Source organism: Tachyglossus aculeatus, chromosome 16, assembly GCF_015852505.1.
Source record: "Tachyglossus aculeatus isolate mTacAcu1 chromosome 16, mTacAcu1.pri, whole genome shotgun sequence".
In the NCBI taxonomy this organism is placed as follows: domain Eukaryota; kingdom Metazoa; phylum Chordata; class Mammalia; order Monotremata; family Tachyglossidae; genus Tachyglossus; species Tachyglossus aculeatus.
Window position 1 is genome coordinate 5,562,654 of NC_052081.1, and position 19,540 is coordinate 5,582,193.

General features: G+C 42.6%; 1 protein-coding gene across 1 annotated transcript in view; it reads right to left on the reverse strand.

The window, feature by feature from the left end:
* Positions 1 to 19,081, reverse strand: part of F5 (coagulation factor V) — a 41,235-nt gene extending 22,154 nt beyond the window's left edge. The window contains exons 1-9 of the mRNA XM_038757868.1: positions 18,921 to 19,081; positions 14,794 to 14,885; positions 13,474 to 13,596; positions 10,482 to 10,694; positions 7,181 to 7,324; positions 3,048 to 3,269; positions 1,469 to 1,634; positions 905 to 1,082; positions 593 to 695 (exon numbers count right to left, since the gene is read on the reverse strand). Of these exons, the coding sequence (XP_038613796.1) occupies positions 593 to 695; positions 905 to 1,082; positions 1,469 to 1,634; positions 3,048 to 3,269; positions 7,181 to 7,324; positions 10,482 to 10,694; positions 13,474 to 13,596; positions 14,794 to 14,885; positions 18,921 to 19,081 (1,402 nt within the window). The remainder of the gene's footprint in view (positions 1 to 592; positions 696 to 904; positions 1,083 to 1,468; positions 1,635 to 3,047; positions 3,270 to 7,180; positions 7,325 to 10,481; positions 10,695 to 13,473; positions 13,597 to 14,793; positions 14,886 to 18,920) is intronic.
* Between the last annotated feature and the right edge of the window lie 459 nt (positions 19,082 to 19,540).

The window sequence follows — 19,540 nt, forward strand, 5'->3', positions numbered from 1 at the left end:
AGGCCTGCACATGCATATAGGGAGGGATAAGGTAAGTGTCCACAGGGTGGGCCCAAGACCCACAGGGGACTGGGCTGAACCCAGGCAAACAACATGTCTTTCCCCTAAACACTGGCAGTTCTCAGACGTCAGGAGACGTCCAAGTTGCCATGTCTTCAAGTGGTTTGGGCAGCTGTTGTGCTCCTGCATTCTCGATTGCCCACCTCCCCCAACCCCACCTTCTTTTTAGATCGGGAGCTCCCTGAGGGGCAGGGACCATGTCTAAGTCCCAACTGTGTATTCTCTCCCAGCACTTAGTATGGTGCCCTGCACACAGCAAGTGTTTAATAAATACTACTGCGAGTATCAATAAATACGATTTCACACAGTAAGTGCAGAGAGAGTACAGTAAAGAGTAAAGTGCTTGGGAGAGTACAGTATAACAATATAACAGACACATTCCCTGTCCACAGTGATTTTTAAGTCTTACTACTGCTACTACCATCACCACCAACCAGCCCATTTTCACACCAGAGACAACTTGCTTTCGCGGCTTACTCCCAAAGGGTAAGCAGCACTGACATTCATCCGTGAAGTTAACCAAGATTCAGACCTGAGGCCTCCACAGGGTAGGACGCTGCTTCTTCACTCTTGGAAAGCGACACCCCATGAGGGTAGATGCTATAGGGGCGGCTGGCCAAGTTCTTAAACACGATCTACAAGGATGTAAAACAGAGACCGTCCCAGTTCAGTGTCAGATACGCTTAATCTCCACCCTTAGCGGCAAAATTCCCTCAAAGTGGGACCAGCTACATTCTGCCACTCACCCTCTGGATGGGGTCCTGTTAGGGGGATTAATGGAGAGTCGGGACTAGGGTCGGACTCCTCAAACCGATCCATGGCACTGCCCGCCCCCGTCGCTCACCTGGATTGTATCTCTGATCTGGGCTCTGATAATAGGGCCCAATATTCCAGATCCCTGGGGCTTGCTGTTTTCCAGGTGCTTGGTGAAAGAGGCATCCTGATACTGTTTGTAGACAACCTTCTTATATATCTTCCCAGTTTGGCTGGAGATGTTGTCGAAGCGCTGAGATGTATAGTTTCTCCAAATAAAAACACAATGAAAAATCATCACATTTTCTCTTAAGAGGAATCTTTTGGAGCATGCAAAAAACTTCGGGACCCATATCTGCGGCTTGAAACAACAGTGACTCTACTGAGAGGGGCCAAGCTTTCCAGGATTTGATGTTGTGCCACCTTGCTCTGAGAGAAACCTTGCACTTTCTTTTATAGCATAAGGCTGGAATTTCTTGGGCTTCTCACTTCTCCAAACTCCTCCCCTACTATTACTACCTATTTCCCAAACTCTCCACGTTCTCCAACCTTCTTCCACTTGAAGGTTCCTGAGATGGATAAGCTAAAATATAAACCAGTTTCATCTGCTGCTTGAAGCAGGCCATCTCTTCATCCACCAACTCTACTGACTTACTGATCCAACTGCTTTTTGTTCATGGGTGCGTAGTTCCACATAACTTCCTCAGCAGCGATGAAGTATGTCCGTTTCCTCATTTGGCGTCTTTCAGAATGGGAGATTTTCTTAGGGCCATTGTTTGGTTTGTTGCAGAGTTTCACACGGAGGTAACCACCCATTCCAGCTGGTTGGGAACACACAGAGGACGGTGGTAAGATTAGGGGGAAAAGGAGCCAAGCACTCTAATATTGTTTTGTTTGTCCAATTTACAATTCTCCTTCCCAGTGTTTTGAAAGTAGTAGTAGTACTCATCACATTTATTGAACATCTGATTGCCAGGCATTATATCAAGTCCTTGGGAAAGTACAACAGAAGTACAAGGAATTACTCACCAGCATACAGATAGACATAGAAGCATTGACAAATAGTGGGAACAGTAGGAAAAGCAAGGATCAGTTAGGGAGTTGAACTAAAATAGAAAGAAATATTAGAATAAATAATTGAAAGTGTGATAGCTTGCCCCTATATGACCAAAGGCTGAGGTTGAGAATAATTACGTAAGTGTAAATGGTGGATGTTGGGTGGATTTGACTAGGGGTGCTGGTAGTTAATCATTGAAGGCTTCTGGAAGGAGGTGGGTTTTTAGGAAGTCTGTGATGGTGGGAGGGCTGAAATCTGGAGAATTTAAGAAGCTCTTCATAGAATGGGGATATGATTGACATCTGAACTCTTCTTCGGCAGGGAACATGTCTACTAACTCTGTTATAGTGTACTCTCCAAAGCGCTTAGTACTCTGCACACAGGAATCACTCAATAAATATGACTGATTGACTGATTGATTTTTGAGGACCTCAGAACCTTATTGAGCACCTACTGTGTGCAGAACACTGTACTGAACACTTGGGAGTGTACAACAGAGTTAGTAGACATAATCTCTTCCCTCAAGAAACATGCAGTTTTTCTCCAGGGCAGGACCCTTTCCTAAGCTGTGCTGTTGATTCTCACGGCCAGATTTTCAAAAAAAAGTAGGAACTGTGTTAGGATTCATCTATTCTTTTTGTGTAATTTCCCCAGCACTGAGAACCTCTGAGCAAGGTAAATCCTTAGGAAACACTGATACTACTGCAATGTCTGGAGAGTAAGCCTCGAGGACGATTCTTCGTGACCTTGGGCAAATCACTTAGCTTCTCTGGGCCTCAGTTACCTCCTCTGTAAAATGGGGAAGAAGACTATGAGCCCCTTGTGGGATATGGACTATGTCCAACCTGATTACTTTGTATCTGCCCTAGCATTTGGAATAGTGCTTGGCACGTAAGCGCTTAGTACAGTGCTCTGCACACAGTAAGCGCTCAATAAATACGACTGAGTGAATAATAAGTGCTTAACAAATACCATTTGAAAAAAAAAGGAAGCTTCTAGACAGTTGATAGAGCTTCCTGGGGTGTGAATCTCCTACTCGAGTTTCCAAGTGCAATTAGGCACCCCAAAATTTGAGAGAATGGCAAACGGACATGCCCAGCACGGGGTGACAGAGCCCAAAGTCTTTGATGTAGGGCGAGACCAGCCTCCGCCGCCGGCTCCGGATGAATCTCCTTGCCTTCCATGTGAGTTGGGATGAGAGAAGAGATCATCCACCTCCCCTCATGGCTCACGGTCATATTGGCCGTGAAAGCCGTCGAGCCGACGAGGTTGAAGGTGGAGAGCTTGTGGCCTTGGTGCTCCAGGACCTGCCCGCTGAAATGAACGGAGAACAGCTCCGGCCCGGAGCTCATCCCGATCAGGTGCCAACTGATGTGGTCCTGGGTGCAGGCTTGTATATCTGAAAGAGAAAGAAAAGGGGCAGTGGGCGGGACGGGGGCCGCTGGCCCTGATACCTCTTACCCCTGGACATTTGGGGATTGCCAGAGAGGCCCGCCATGGAGGGGAATGAGGCAAAATGCGGCCCTTCTCAGAGCCGATGAGAACCAGACCGTGACTGTGAGTTCTGGGGACTCTCTCCTCTGGCCAGGGCTGGCATTGGCGATGAACCCATGAGAACTCCCCGTTGTATTCTGCCCCTCCACACCATCTTGCTTGCTTTTATTCTCAACAGTCTGACTTGCTTTCTACTCCCTAGCTTCAAGCCCCCTCTTATTAGATTAGCAGATATAGCTGAAATTGATTCTCTCCATATAACCATGAATTGAGTGTGTCAGGAAGGCGGTGCTAGGAGTATCCTTTGCAAGGAATTTTCAAAATGGAAAATTTCCGTTTTGACTCGAATTCATTCATTCATTCATTCAATCGTATTTATTGAGCGCATACCGTGTGCAGAGCACTGTACTGAGTGCTTGGGAAGTACAAGTTGGCAACATGTAGAGACGGTCCCTACCCAACAACGGGCTCACAGTCTAGAAGGGGGAGACAGACAACAAAACAAAATATATTAACAAAATAAAATAAATAGAATAGTAAATATGTACGAGTGAAATAGAGTAATAAATCTGTACAAACATATATACAGGTGCTGTGGGGAGGGGAAGGAGGTAGGGCGGGGGGATCGAGGGGGGACAGGAAGGAGGGGGCTCAAATCTAGCCACATTCACATACAGAGAGCAAGTGTCACTGCAACATCACCTTAAGACAAGATTTTCCTCTCTTTACGCACACACACTCACACGTATACCCAGGACAAACCACCTCTACTTGTCAGTCTTATGTTAGCAGAGATTGCCTTGTGCCTATGCGATTAATATTTCTGAAAGCACATGTCAACATTCCCACTTCAGAGTCTGCTCCAGGTGTCCAGATATGATTGACAGATTGAATTTTGAGTTTTTCTAGTGGCAGTCCCGCTGCTGTCAGGTTGCAGTGGGACTCAGGGCTGTTCCCAGAGTTCAGGCAGGCTGGTAATAAGTCAATCAATGGTATTTATTGAGCGCTTACTGTGTGCAGAGCACTATACTTAAAGCTTGGGAGAGGACAGATATCAGAGTTGGTAGACATGTTCCCTGCCCACAACTAGCTTACAATGTAGATGAGCCAGCAGCTGGTTGAGGAGGCTTTGTAGTACTTGACAGTCACACAGACGCCTTGATGGATTAGTTAGATGGCTCGCTCAGTTAACCATGCCCTGACCCTCTGACCATACAGCTTTCTATAAAGTACAGTCTCAACCTAATGCTTTGTGAACCCTCAGCACTAAATGGCAAGGAAAAATCTAAAGCAAAATCCCACTTTTAGCCAACTAGCAAGGCAGGCGTGGCTAAGACCAGTAAGAAAAAAAATGTCCTTATGCAAAGGTTTTTCCTTCATCTGGAGTTACAAATGCAATGCAATGCTTCTCTCAGGGAATCCTTGCAAAATGTGGGCACCCCCATGCTTGTTCTGAAGTTTAAGTGCTTGTAACAGAAGGCATAAGGGGGCTTAAAGTATGTATTCCTCTAAAGGAAAATAAATAATGGGTTGGGGTGAGGGGATGTGAGGATTTAGTTTAGCTGAACTGGCATTTCATACCTATGTAAGATTCGCATTTGTCAAAGATTTCATAATACTTTTGTTGCACTATTCAGAAGCAGCGTGGCTCAGTGGAATGAGCCCGGGCTTTGGAGTCAGAGTTCACGGGTTCAAATCCCGGCTCTGCCAATTGTCAGCTGTGTGACTTTGGGCAAGTCACTTCACTTCTCTGGACCTCAGTTCCCTCATCTGTAAAATGGGGATTAAGACTGTGAGCCCCCCATGGGACAACCTGACCACCTTGTAAACTCCCCAGCACTTAGAACAGTGCTTTGCATGTAGTAAGCGCTTAATAAATGTCATTATTATTATTATTATTATTCCTGACAACCTTTTGAAGTAGGTTGGTGTGATTAGGACAATTTACGAACGTTAAATAAAGAGGAAATTATTTGCACAACAGTGTACTAATTGGAAGCAAGTTTAAAGGGGGAATTTGGCCCACTGAATCTTAGTTCCCTAAAGTCAATGAAGAGAGAGGGGCGGAACTAAATTCAGATTCACTGAGAATGAGTCTTTAATATTCAAATGAGAAGGCGGAATCAAAAAATCATGCAACAGGTGGAATTACAAGACGATTTTTGCTGCCACCTAGAGATCAAACCGAATTCCCACCGTGAAGCCTCTCAAACATACCCATAAATGTAATAATAATAATAATAATAGCATTTATTAAGCGCTTACTTTTTGCAAACCACTGTTCTAAGCGCTGGGGAAGTTACAAGGTGATCAGGTTGTCCCAAAGGGGGCTCACAGTCGTCATCCCCATTTTACAGATGAGGTCACTGAGGCACAGAGAAGTGACTTGCCCAAAGTCACACAGCTGACAATTGGCAGAGCCGGGATTTGAACCCATGACCTCTGACTCCAAAGCCCGGGCTCTTTCCACTGAGCCATGCTGCTTCTCTGAATTTGCACTTCAGAATAACAGAGTTGGGAGTCAACAAACTTCATTGGGGACCAGAGAAGTTTTCCTGGAGGCAGAGATGAAATCTTGTCCAGAAAGTTGTAGTCCTGGGAAAAGAGGGCTCTTTGTCCTTGAGGATTGGACTAACTAGAAGGACCAGATCAGGTTGGAATGAGGCCTTCTCCGTAGATGGAATTTCTGCTCACTTGTTTTAGTCTGCAAACAGCTCAGCTAGATGTCATTCCAGTGGAAAAGGCAACATACAGCCCTAACCAGAGAGGGCCATGCTTCCTTGAGACAGCAAAAAGACTGATCCCCAGGAATTGTTGGGGTTTCCAAGCCTCTGTGCTCTCTGGAGGAGTATTCTGGGGTCAGGGATCAATGGTATTTCAATTATGAGTGTTGATTAAGTGCTTATTGTGTGCAGATCACCAGCTAAGTGCTTGGGAGAGTCTACTATAACAATATAACAGAAACATTTCCTGCCCACAACAAGCTTATGGTCTAGAGGACTTGAGACTTACAGTCTTGAGGACTTCAACATCCATCAGTGTCCCAGGGTCCTGGGTGCGGGCTTAGCCAAGGCAGGGAATGTAGACCGTGCGCTTGCTGTGGGCAGGGAATGTGTCATCGGTCACCTCTGTTGTAAGGTACTCTCCCATGCACTTAATGCAGTACTCTGCACACAGTAAGCGCTCAAGGTATACCACTGATGATGATGATGATGATGATGACAGTGGACCTGGCCCTTCTTGCCCAAGAAAATTCATTCATTCTGTTGTATTTATTGAGCGCTTAGCTTACTGTGTTCAGAGCACTGGACTAAGCGCTTGGAAAGTACAATTTGGCAACAAATAGAGACAGTCCCTACCCAACAACGGGCTCACAGTCTAGAAGAGGGGAGACAGACATCAAAACAAGTACAATGGTTGCAGTCAGAATGATCTTTATCAATCAGTGGCATTTATTGAGCACATACTGTGGGCAGAGTACTGTGCTCAGTGCTTATGTAGGCAATTTTCATGTTAACCTTAACTTTAAAAAAAATTTAAGTACTTCTGTAGTTCCAAATGAGTCAGTTGCAATAAAATATTTTTCTGTATGTAACATACACAGAACTAAGATTCCCAGACACTCGGTTTATTAAGGAATAAAAGGCACCGCTTCTGCAAAGATGTATTCATTCAAAGAGTGATTCATGGGGTAAAGCAAAGGACCTCAAAAAAAGTCTAGCCCTTTTGAGGAATTCTTCCCCCCTCCCTCCCCTTTATGAGATAAAATATTTCACAAAGGAAAATACTTTCCATGCCACAAAACACATGCATTACCTGGCAGAGTCCCATTGACATAGCCATTTACTGTGTACATCAGAGAGGGTGTTGGTTTCCAGCTTTTGCTTTCGTCAAACACAGCGAACATCAACACCTGCTGCTTGTCAAACAGGATCTGAGTCTTTTCTTCAGTCAGGCTTCCTGTGAGAAGATGTGGAGATATGAGGGAAGCAGCATTCTCAGAAAGGGAGAACTGATCTTCTGGGGTTCTGATCCCAAGGGGCAGGAAACAAGGGGCAGTGGGGGGACAGGGGACCAGCTTTTGGCCATGACAGGAAGCAACTGGATCAGAGGGAAGCATTTCAGTTTGAGAGACAGCAGAAACAGTTTCAAATGACGTTTTCATTGGGTGCCAAATTGAAGTTTTGAGAAAAAAAATGTAGGGAACTTGAAGTGAAACAGGTTTCATTTTGTCGAGCCCCTTTTTATGCCGCATCTGACTTGAACGTTGCTTGAAGGAATACTGGACCCCCACACACAAAAATCAACATGTAGTAGTAAAGGTATTTTTTGAGTACCCTCTAGTTGCAGTGCCCTGTATTAAATACTTGGAACAGGCAACAGAGGCATAAGAGTCCCATGTGGGACCTGATTATCTTGTATCTACCCTAGTGCTTCAGTCACGGCCCACAATAAGTGCTTAACAAAGCCCATTATTAATAATAATAATAACAATAATAATGATAATTCAGTGAAATAACTTTGTATGGGTCTGAAGAAGGTGAATGCTGTAACAGGACAAATGAAAATAAAGTTCTCTGTGCCCTGATGCACTGATCCTCCTCGACACCTAATGGATTCGTCACAATTCTTCCATTAGTAAGTAAAATTACTCAAGAAAACAGCAAGTAAATATTTTGTCGATGGGTATTTTAAGCCGCAGAATCAGAGTGGAACCAATAGGCTCCTCTCTGAATCCCTCGTCCTGTAAATTGTTTACTACGTTTTGAAATGTTCAGGTGATCTCAGATGCTGGATCCTTTAATTTATTTTCCCCTGCTCATAACGGGGCACTTAACTAGCCTAGGGTTCGTCAGTGCAGCCGCTTACTTTGGAGAAGCAGCTGACTTAATGGATAGAGCATGGTCCTGGGAGTCCTAAGGTCATGAGTTCTATTCCCGGCTCCGTCACATGTCTGCTGTGTGACCTTGGGCAAGTCACTTCACCTCTCTGGGCCTCATTTACCTCATCTGTAAAATGGGGTTTAAGAATGTGAGTCCTACGTAGGGCAGAGACTGTGTCCAACCTGACTACCTTTTTTTCTACCCCAGTGCTTAGAACAGTACTTGGTACATAGTACCATAATTACAAGTACTATAATTATTCTTATTAATTATTTTGGTGCAGCCACCAAGTAAAATAATCACAATCCTCCTTGAAATGATATGTTTGAATGTATTTTGTTACGTTTATGTGCCCAGAAATATTCATATTTAAATCACTTAATTAGTTGAAATTTTACAAGGGATAGCCACAAAAATGTTCTAATGGCCACAATATTGAATGGCTTGAGAAGTCACTGATTCAACCCAGAGAGAAAAGCTTCATCGATTTAAGGAAAAAATATCTATACACTCTTGGATACCTTTTGGGTTTTGGGTACTCGGAAATAGTTGGAATTCATTCCCTTCCAATTTGATCCAAGGGAACAGGTGTAATCCACAAACTGGATATAAACTTGAGATATTTTAATATTTCATATTATTTTGATAGCTTTCCTTTCTAACAGACCCTTGGACGCCATGGCGCAGGTAGTACGAATCACTTGATTTTTAATAGGCCGGGGACCTCTTGACAATGCTTTAAATAATTCAGAGATGATTCGGCTATACCCAGAGCTTTGGCTATACCCAGAGCTTTGACATTTAAGTCTTATTTTACATTATTGTTTTAGAATTACCTAGCACACACACGGTACAAATGCCAACTCTAAGAAATTGGTCAAAACAATTACTCTAAGATTCAATTTATTTTCTGATGTTAATGGCAGGAAGAGGACACACAAAGTTCTCCTGAGGACAATGCCATTCTGGTGCTCTTTTGATTCAGAATACTTCCTGGGAAGTAGGTCGTATTGAGAGGGCTGGGGTGTTTGAGTGTTTCAGTAATAATAATGGTATTTATTAAGCGCCTATCCTGTGCCAAACACTGTTCTAAGCACTGGAGCAGTTACAAGGTAATCAGATTGGACACAGTCCCTGTTCCACATGGGGCTCATAGTCTTGACCCCCATTTTACAGATGAGGAAGCACAGAAAAGTGAAGCGACTTGCTCAACCGTACAGCAGATAAGTGGCAGAACCAGGATTAGAATCAGGCCCATGCTCTATCCACTACACCAGTCTGCTTCTCTGGCAATTTGAATGGGCCCCACCCACCTGCTTGTTTGTGTCCCCAAGGGGAAAATTGGTTTCCAAGGTCTTAAATGGTTACAAGAAGGGAATTGGCTATGAGAGAGGAAGGCTACGAGTTTAGGGAGTTTTGAGTTCTGATGGAGAAGAAGGGTTTATCTGTGGCCAGTAGGAAGGAAAGTTTGACTTGGGTTCCAGCACACTGCAGGTTTGGGCCAAGAAAGAGAAAATTCTGCTTGGGAATGAGTAGATGCAGAATCGTATCTTTTTCGCAGCTATTTTTTTCTTCCAGCCAACTCAAAAACGCTGCAGTTTAAGCTCATCTCAAGTACAGATTAGGAGGAAAGGCATTCCAGCTGGTTTGTTTGAATGCTCAATCTCATTGGTTTTCGGAAAAAATGAAAAAACAAAACCCGAACTGCTAAAGTGAGCAGAACAGTCAATGATGGTTTATGAAGCCCAAGTAAGGCAAAATGCAAAGGTATCACCACTACTTAAAAAAGATCCAATCAAGCAAATGCGCTGTTGATAAAAAAATGTATGTGTGTACAGGGATCATATATACCAACTCAATTGTACTCTCCTTAGTACAGCACTCTGCACCACATTAAGCACTGAAAAAATACCATTGATTGATGAGGAAAACATCAGGGATAGTCAGGCTCAGGAGGATTTAATAGCTACTTCAGAATACAATATTATACCTTCTTCGTTCAAAATCATTAACGAACTGTGAAGTGGGCAAAGGCAGGATAAAGGAGAAGCAAATGGCCTGTATCATCAGTACCTGGAAAATCAAGCTGACACACACACAGATAGATTTTGACTTTGGATAAGTCAGTACTTGGATTGTGTCAGGAAACCTTAAATTGGCTCCTGCCAGCAATGAAAGGCTGAAACCATAATAAGAGCTCCGAACTAGTCCTCAGTAAAGCATTTTTCCTTTACCTTTCTTACAAATGAGCAGAGCTCCAACCAAGCCAGAGTTGAAGTCCAGGATGACATTTTCATGAGAGTAATAGATCTGAGTGAGGCAGGGCGGGTCAGCCTCAGTAGGTCCGACGTCTTCCGTGATCTTCCACACGTAGGTGAACTGTTGGCCCGGAAGCACAGCATCGTCCATCTTCTCAAACGGAGCCGTCCGGTCGGCATACGATGCCCCTGGAGATGCGGAAGCCAGGGTTAAGACATGAAACTCTCTAAAGTCAACTCCTTTTTTTCTCTCACTCTTAGGGAGTTTAAAAAGGAGTCATTATCAACATAAACATTTATTTAATAGCTTGAAAGTACTGGGAGAGACTGATGGTTGTCATATTATAGCTAGCTGTTTTTATTTACTAAGATCCTAGTTTTCCTCTCTAGGGACAAGAGGACTGAGGCTAAGGAGTATGTCAGGGAACACTGTGGGGTAGGCACCATCTCTATATGTTGCCAACTTGTACTTCCCAAGTGCTTAGTGTAGTGCTCTGCACACAGTAAGTGCTCAATAAATATGATTGAATAAGTGAATGAATAATAATAATGATGGCATTTATTAAGCACGTACTACATGCAAAGCACTGTTCTAAGCGCTGGGGAGGTTACAAGGAGATCAGGTTGTCCCACGGGGGGCTCACAGTCTTAATCCTCATTTTACAGATGAGGTAACTGAGGCACAGAGAAGTTAAGTGACTTGCCCAAAGTCATACAGCTGATAAGTGGTGCTTAGTACAGTGCTCTGCACATAGTAAGCGCTCAATAAATACGATTGATGATGATGAGAATTGGCGGAGCGGGATTTGAACCCATGACCTCTGACTCCAAAGCCCGTGCTCTTTCCACTGAGCCACGCTGCTTCAGTACTAAAGTCTTCGGCACTAAAGGAGTTACCTTGGTGAAATGAGTTTACTCTTTCAAGATACAATTGGCAAATTATCTTTTCCAGGACACAGCATTTAAAGTAGTGTCATCAAAGAACTGCTTCACCCACCACACTTAGAAAGGTAGAAGAAACATTTTGAAATACAACAAAACAGAAATTCTGGGTTGGAGGATAAGGTCATAAAACAGGCAAGTAGTGGAGTGGGGATTAGAACCCAAGTCCCCTGACTGCCAAGTCTGTGCTTTTTCCAGTAGGTCACAAAAACCAAGGACTATGGCAGAACATCAGGACTGCTCATTGGTTATTTACCCCCTGTACCATTAGTTTGTGGTCTTTTGTACTTTTAAATGCTCCTATTTTCTGTAATGTTTATAATTATTTGTCTTTTCAACATGCTTGCCCTCCCTTCACCTAGATTGTGAGCTTGGGATGGCATCTACAAGTTTATTTTGTATTCACTGTTTTCAGCACTCAATAGATGCCATAACTAATAGCTATTTCAACAAAACTTAATGAACCTGAATTTAGATGAGCATTACCTTCCCCTTTCAATAGGATATCCCCAGTTTCCAGCTTGTGTCTCACTGTCTCCCCAAATGATATGTGCCACTTCGGGAGAATAAGCTAAAATAGCCTGCATCTCAAGAGATGATTTTTGGAAAATTTGTATTCTTCCATTTAGAAAAAGACTCTGTAGTGATAACACGGAAATAGTATTATTTATTGAAAAATCGTCTCCTGAGAAGTTAAATATCTACTAATGAAAAAATACAATTTGTTAGCACTTTTCATGATATTCTTTTCCATTAATTTGTTTTATTCTTACACATTGATAAACTTATTCATGCAGTGCAAGGAAATATTTAAGGGTATCTTAGGATGTTCAAAGCTTAAAATAGTGCTGTCTTTAAATCAAATAGATATTAATAATGCATAGACCTCCCTGGGAAAAATTGAGCCGAAGAGGATTATTTTGTCTTTTCTTGCAATATTTCAGATGCCGATTTATGGTAGAAATTATGTTGCCACCCAGGGGAACAGTGAAATTGAAGCATGTTTCCACTTTGAGTTGCAGAAAAATCCAGTCACTTTAACCAAAGTTCATTCACAAATACTAGTGTAGTCACTCAGTAGCTGCAATTCTGACGTGGCAAATTTTGATGACAATAAGTGCATTGTGGTTCTCATGATATACTGACAGCCCCCTTATCCACAACCCCACACCAAAGGATGGTTCTTAGAAATGGAGTTTTGAATCCTTCTCTTTCACAATCTGATTCACTTCATTGCATTTTCTTTATTGTCCATAAAGGGGACAAGCACTTTATCTGACAAAACAGCTGTTTTGGGGTTCGGGTGAGGGAACTTGAAGTATTGATTTAGTTTTACAACATCAGTGGAGATTGTTCTTAGATTTTTACCTACCCAGAGTTTGGGGATAGACCAGCTAGTCTCTTCAAGTTATATAAGTTGAAGTTTCTATAAACAAAGCAAACTATTAAAACTAGGACAGGGATTGTTGAGACTTCAAATACATCACTCTTTGAAGAAAAGAATGCCGATTGTTGTTACTCGGGGCTGAACAAAGTGTGATTGCTAGATGGTGAGATTTTATGTTCCGTAAAGGCAGGGGCCGTATACCGTCCTACTATATTGTGCTCTCCCAAGTGCTTGGTACAGTGCTCTGCCCTCAGTACGTGCTCAATAAATACGACAATGATTGGCATGCACTCTCTCTCCCCATCCCCTCCGCTGAGTACAGTATCACTGTAGCCCATACCAGAGTCTTCTCAACCCCCAAAATTTCTAATGGGGTAATGAGCAGCTAATAATAATAATAATGATAAAATCAGTTAAACTCTTACTATGTGCCAGTCACTGTTCTAAGCGCTGGGGGAGATATAAGTAAATCAGATTAATGCCACAGTCTCTTACTGTAAGGAGTCCCTGGAGCTAAAATAAGTCTGTAGTGGAACCCTTCATATTATAGTGCATTACTGAGGAAATTCAGAGAGCCTAATCTTTAACAAATGGCAGGCAATTCTGTTCATTTAACTTGCCGCTTTTAATTCTCCTTACCTTCTGATAGTTTTCCATAGGCAATTCCCTGTGGGTGGATGCTCAAAGGCTTGTTAACCAGATTCTTAAAATGGATATTTAAAATGTCTCCCACTTCAGCAAGTATCGTTGGCCCAAGAAGTCCTGGGGAAAAAAGAAATATATATGTATACACACACATATATATTATATATGTATATATATTTAAAGTCTGCTTGACATCGTTTATTCAAATTCCTTGAGAAATCCCTCCATACCCACATCTTGGTCCTTAGGTCACATCTTGGGTTTCCATTTCAAAATGCTTTTACCAGTTTTAGCTGCTTGCCATTAGCATGTGTTAGACCAGAGCAGAGGGCTGAGAGCCTTTGTGGAAATCTCGCAGTAAATCAAGGTGGAATTGGAATCCATCAGTGGTAGTTAGTAAGCACTGACTGTGAGCAGAGCTCTGGACTAGTGGAGCCAAAGAGATCTTCTACCCCACAGTCTGCTCAAATCTCTAACTGCCTTTAATAATAATAATAATAATAATAATAATAATAATAATAATGATAGAATTTGTTAAGTGCTTACTATGTGCCGAGCACTGTTCTAAGCATAGGGGTAGATACAAGGTACTCAGGTTGTTCCCCATGGGGATCACAGTCTTAATCCCCATTTTACAGACAAGATAACTAAGGCACAGAGAAGTTAGTGGCTTACCCAAGATCACACAGCAGACAAGTGATGGAGCTGGGATTAGAACCCACGTCCTCTGACTCCCAAGCCCATGCTCTTTCCACTAAACCACACTGCTTCTCAACGCTTTCTTAAATTCATAATACTAATAATGATAATGATGATCATAATAATAATTGTGGTATTTGTTAAGCACTATGTTCCAGCATTGCAGTAAGCACTGGAATAGATATGCTCATCTGGTTGGACACTGTCCCTGTCCCACATGGGGCTCACAGTCTCAATCCCCATTTTACAGATGAGATAGCTGAGGAACAGAAAAGTGAAGTGACTTGCCCAAGGTCACACAGCAGACTAGTACTGGGCTGGGATTAGAAACCAGGTCCTTCTGACTTCCAAGCCAACCCCCATGTGGGACAGGGACTGTATCCAACCAGATTAACTTGCATCTACCCCAGTGCTTAGAACAGTGCTTGGTAAATAGCATGTAACAAATCCCATTAAAAAAATTGACGGGCTCCCTCCCCACAAGGAGCTTATATTTTAACTCTTGCTTTCCCTTTTCCTTACAGCAAAACAAAAAGTAAATATGGAAATTATGCTTGCCTGTAATAGAAAAGTTAGACAGATACTGTAATCAAAGTTGGTATGTTTTAGGCTTACCTGAAATATCTGACCGTGGTTTCTCCTTATAAAAATCTGCAAAATACTCTCTGTAGACAATTTTCTTAAAGACAAGCCCCGAGTCTTCTGACCTGAAAGTATGAAAAAGAAAAAGAGTAGTTTATTTAAAAAAGATACCTATCCTGACTCCTCTTTCTCTCCCTACCATCTCCCATGCATAACGTCAATCAATAGTATTTATTGAGAACTTATTGTGTGCAGAGCACTGTACTAAGCACTTGGAAGAGGACAGTGTAGCAGAGTTGATGGACATGTTCCTGGCCTGCAGTGAGCTTAGAATCTAGAGAGAGTTTACAGCTCATTTCACTTCTTCCGATTGATAGGAAGAACTCTTTGCTTCTGTATTTTAGAAACATAAGTGCTGATGATTGTGCGGGAAAGGAACAATCCATGAAATATGATTTGTGCCTCACCATCAACTCCAATTCCAGAGAGTTCCAGTCTGTCTTTCCCTCGCTTTTGATTCAAGCCCTTTCAAGGTAGGAAAATGTTTGTCTTGCTGCTGATATCCTCTTCTAGGTGCTTAGTACGGTGCCTCACACTGCAAAGGTGTTCAATAAATATGACTGATTGATTGAATGGAAGGTACAATTTCCCTTAAACTCTGCTTCCCTATCCTCCATTTTAATTAATTCATACTCAAGGTTTCATAGAGTTTCTAATATGAAAGTTTGCCAAAATGGCTAAAAAAAATTTTTTCATAGAGCTAAAAAAACCCAAAAAGATAAAAACAGTGTAACCACCTCTCTAGATTGTAAGCTCCTTGCAGGGCAGGGAACCAGTGTCTACCAACTCTGTTGTACTGTACTCTCCCAAGCACTTGGTACAGGACTCTCTCCATCCCCCCATCTTACCTCCTTCTCTTCCCCACAGCACCTGTATATATGCATATATGTTTGTACATATTTATTACTCTATTTATTTATTCATTTTTCTCATAAATATCTATTCTATTTATTTTATTTTGTTAGTATGTTTGGTTTTGTTCTCTCCCCCTTTTAGACTGTGAGCCCCCTGTTGGGTAGGGACTGTCTCTATATGTTGCCAACTTGTACTTCCCAAGCGCTTAGTACAGTGCTGTGCACACAGTAAGTGCTCAATAAATACGATTGACTGATTAACTCTGAACACAGTAAGCCTTCAAATCCTAATGATTGATTTAGGGTGATTGAAGTTTCTCACCTTTCCATTAGAAAGAGAAAAATAGAGCAAGTCCAGGGGTTTTGGGGGGGAAATGAGAAACATAATTTAGAGAAGCAGCATAGCCTAGTGGGTAGAAAACAGTCCTGGGAGTCAAGGACCTGGGTTTCTAATCCTGGTCTGCTGTGTGACCTTGAGCAAGCCACTTAACTTTTCTGTGCCTCACCTGTTCCTCAAGTGAGGAAGCCAAAGCTCAGAGGGGTTGACTAACTTGCCCAGTCATTCTGCAGGCTAGTGGCAGAGACAAGGCTAAAATCCAGCTCTCCTGAGGGCCAGTATTTTGCTCTTTCCACTAGGTTTAACTGCCTTTTGAGGCTCTGGTACTTTCCTGGCTAATCCTCTCTTGAAACATCTTTGATTTCCACATGCCACTGCTCTCTCTGCAGGTTTCCGTGACTTTAAAAGTGTGCCCGCATCACACCTTTGTTAGCGCTAGTGGATGCACCTGGACTGAGTTGAAGGTGTTGCAATGACAAACCCACTTTGCCTCTTCCTGGAGCTAGCCTTCAACACTCCTGGGGCAGAAATAAGGAGCCTCTGACAGAAAGCAGTGTAGGCAAAGAAAGAGCACAGCAGATTTTTAGAAAATTCCTCAGAGCCTGCTTGGAAAGTCCAAACCCTGTCTTCCTTGACTATACTCTGGTAAGTGTGCTTCGTTTTGGGTAAAACAGATAAGACTGAGGAGTAGAAGGAAAACTGAACTTCATGACTATGAATTTTCTGTATGTTATTAGACCAGCAGGCTGCTACTAAAACCAAAACAAAAAGGTGAAAAAAAATGCATGGAGTTCTAGAATTCATTCAATAGCAAACAGAAGAGTTTCTTGCAGTTTTTCAAAGAGATTTACCTCAGGGCAAAATCAAAAACAGGACTTTTACCCAAAGGTCAATATTCAGGTTGTTACAAGAAAAAAAAATGCTTTTTCTTGAATTTAACATTAAACTGCTTGTTGGTGATTGAGAGATACTTATGGAGAGGGGTGAAACTTGGAATTTTCTCTGAAAATTATCTGGCTTTTGGAAAAATCATACAAAGCAATACAATTGTGTGTTCCAAAACTGCACCTCCCAATTAGCTTTTTCACAGCTGTGGCAAGAAACAATTGGCTTTAAGAACTAGGTGTACATAACATACAATTTTTCACATGAGGAAACTCAAGTGGTCAGACCAGTTTTTAGCAGTAAATTTCTGCAGTTAGTGAAGTTGACCTTCCCAAGTTTAACAAGCGAGATACAAGAAGAATCAACATCTTGCATCAGTTATTACTAGAATCAATCTTTGAAAATATAAAATTCTCCAGCTCAAACAAATTACACAGAAGATAAGACACAGCTGAACTCATGGGAAAGAAAGCACAGTGCTGAAAGTTTTCTTTTGTTCTTTAGTAGGTGCTAATACTCTGAAAAGTTAAGTAAACAGTGTGTGCATATGTACAAAATAGTGGACACTTATATTCTGTGAAAAACTTATGGTGATGTCCCATGTATAAACGTAAAAATAAAAGAACTGGAAAAAGTTAATGAATTTCAATGAAGGTTTTTCAAATTCTCAGTTTGTTGGAAACTTCAAATAATAATAATAATGTTGGTATTAAGTGCTTACTATGTGCCAAGCACTGTTCTAAGCACTGAGGTAGATGCAGGGTAGTCAGGTTGTCCCATGTGGGGCTTAGTCTTCATCCCCATTTTACAGATGAGATAACTGAGGCGCAGAGAAGTTAAGAAACTTGCCCAAGTTCACACAACTGACAAATGGCAGAGCCAGGATTAGAACCCATGCCCTCTGACTCTCAAGCCTTTACTCTTTCCACTAAGCCATGCTACTTCTCTTTTTGTAATGTTGTAACAAAGTGGAAAGACTCTGGTGAGCTTAGCATTAATGTGATTTAGGGGGGAAAAAAGGTTAGTTTGCTCACAGCTGTAACTTATTTTAATGGGTATCTTTCCCTCTAGATTGTAAGCTTCCTGTGGGCAGGGAATGTGTCTACCAGCTGATGTACTGTACTCTCCCAAGCACTTACAAAAGTGCTTGCCACACAGTAAGTGCTCAATAAATAGATCAATTATGAAGATAGAAATGTAACTTTCTAGAAAAAGTTAAAAAGTGGCTCCAACGTTTTCATTGAACAGTTCAGGTGATTGACAGTCAATCATTTATCTCATAATCAATTGTGAAGAATTGAAGAAGAACATCAGTTTTTAGTTCAGATGTAGCTAAAGGTTTGATTAATAATAGTCAACATTAGCACTAAGGAGAAGCACTCTATCATTTGCTTTTCGTCATTTCCCCACAATAACTTGAGGGTTCATCTTTTTGACAAATACTGATACCCCAAGGCTGACCAATTTGCGTTTATGGATAATGAAGGAAAAAGGGGACTGTAAGCACCCAAGTTTTTAAACCTTAGTAATTTGTTATGAAAACTGGAAGCGTGGATAACAGAGCTTCTAGGGAGAGTGCTTGTTTGTGCTCTGCATTTTGATGTTTTTCCATAACTCAGCACATTAACTCACTAACAGGACTGCATTCACTGCAAATATAAAACAGAAGTTTGATCCTTGGCAATGGAATAAATCAGGTGAAGTGCTTAAACAGTTGAGTCGCAATGCTTCAGGATGTGTATTTGTGTCCTGCTAAAACTCATAACATTCATAACTCTGTACTGTACACTCGCCCAGGTGTGTAGTACTGTGTTCTGCACACAGTGAGCACTCAGTAAATAGGATTGATTTGTGAGAGTTCAACACCAATTGCATTAAATTGTCTTTGGGTAAACAGCTAGGGGGTCTGGGGTAACGGGGAGGGTGGCCTGACTGTCAAGCGCCTGAGAAGGGTCCCCCGCCCAAGGCGGCCTGGAGGGCAGTCCACCTGTTGACTCCCCCCCCACCGCTGCCCAGGGGATTACCTGAGGTCCTCGGGCTGAGGAGGGCGATAGGTCCAGTCTATAGCCTGAGCTGCGATGTAGTAGTCCCGGATCCCAGCTGCCTCTGTGCCATGCTGCTGACCAAGTGGCCAGCTGCTGCAGAGGACCACCAGCACCCAGAGACCGGGCCAACCCCATGCCATGGCCGGTACTCTTGCCCACAGCAGCTCAGGGCCGGTAAGGAGGCTGGGCCCACAGTTCTCCCCTGAATGGTGAGCGGGCTTTGCCTCAAGGAGCTGTGCGTGGCTCCATGTGGTATCATCGTCTTACCCCCAGCTCCACCCCCACTCCCTGTCAGGATCTCCCTCAGCAGTGGAGCAGCACCCCGCCCCTCTCCCAGGCCTAAAAGCAATTGAAAGGTGACTTCCTCCATCACAGGTGTCAGGTTGATCCCTTCCCACCGGGTCAGTGAGGTGTCGGGGAAAGCAGCCAGGTTAGCGTTGGTTCTGCAATGCTAGAACCAAGCGTAGGTTGGTTTTTTAGACTGTGAGCCCACTGTTGGGTAGGGACTGTCTCTATGTGTTGCCAATTTGTACTTCCCAAGCGCTTAGTACAGTGCTCTGCACATAGTAAGCGCTCAATAAATACGATTGATTGATTCT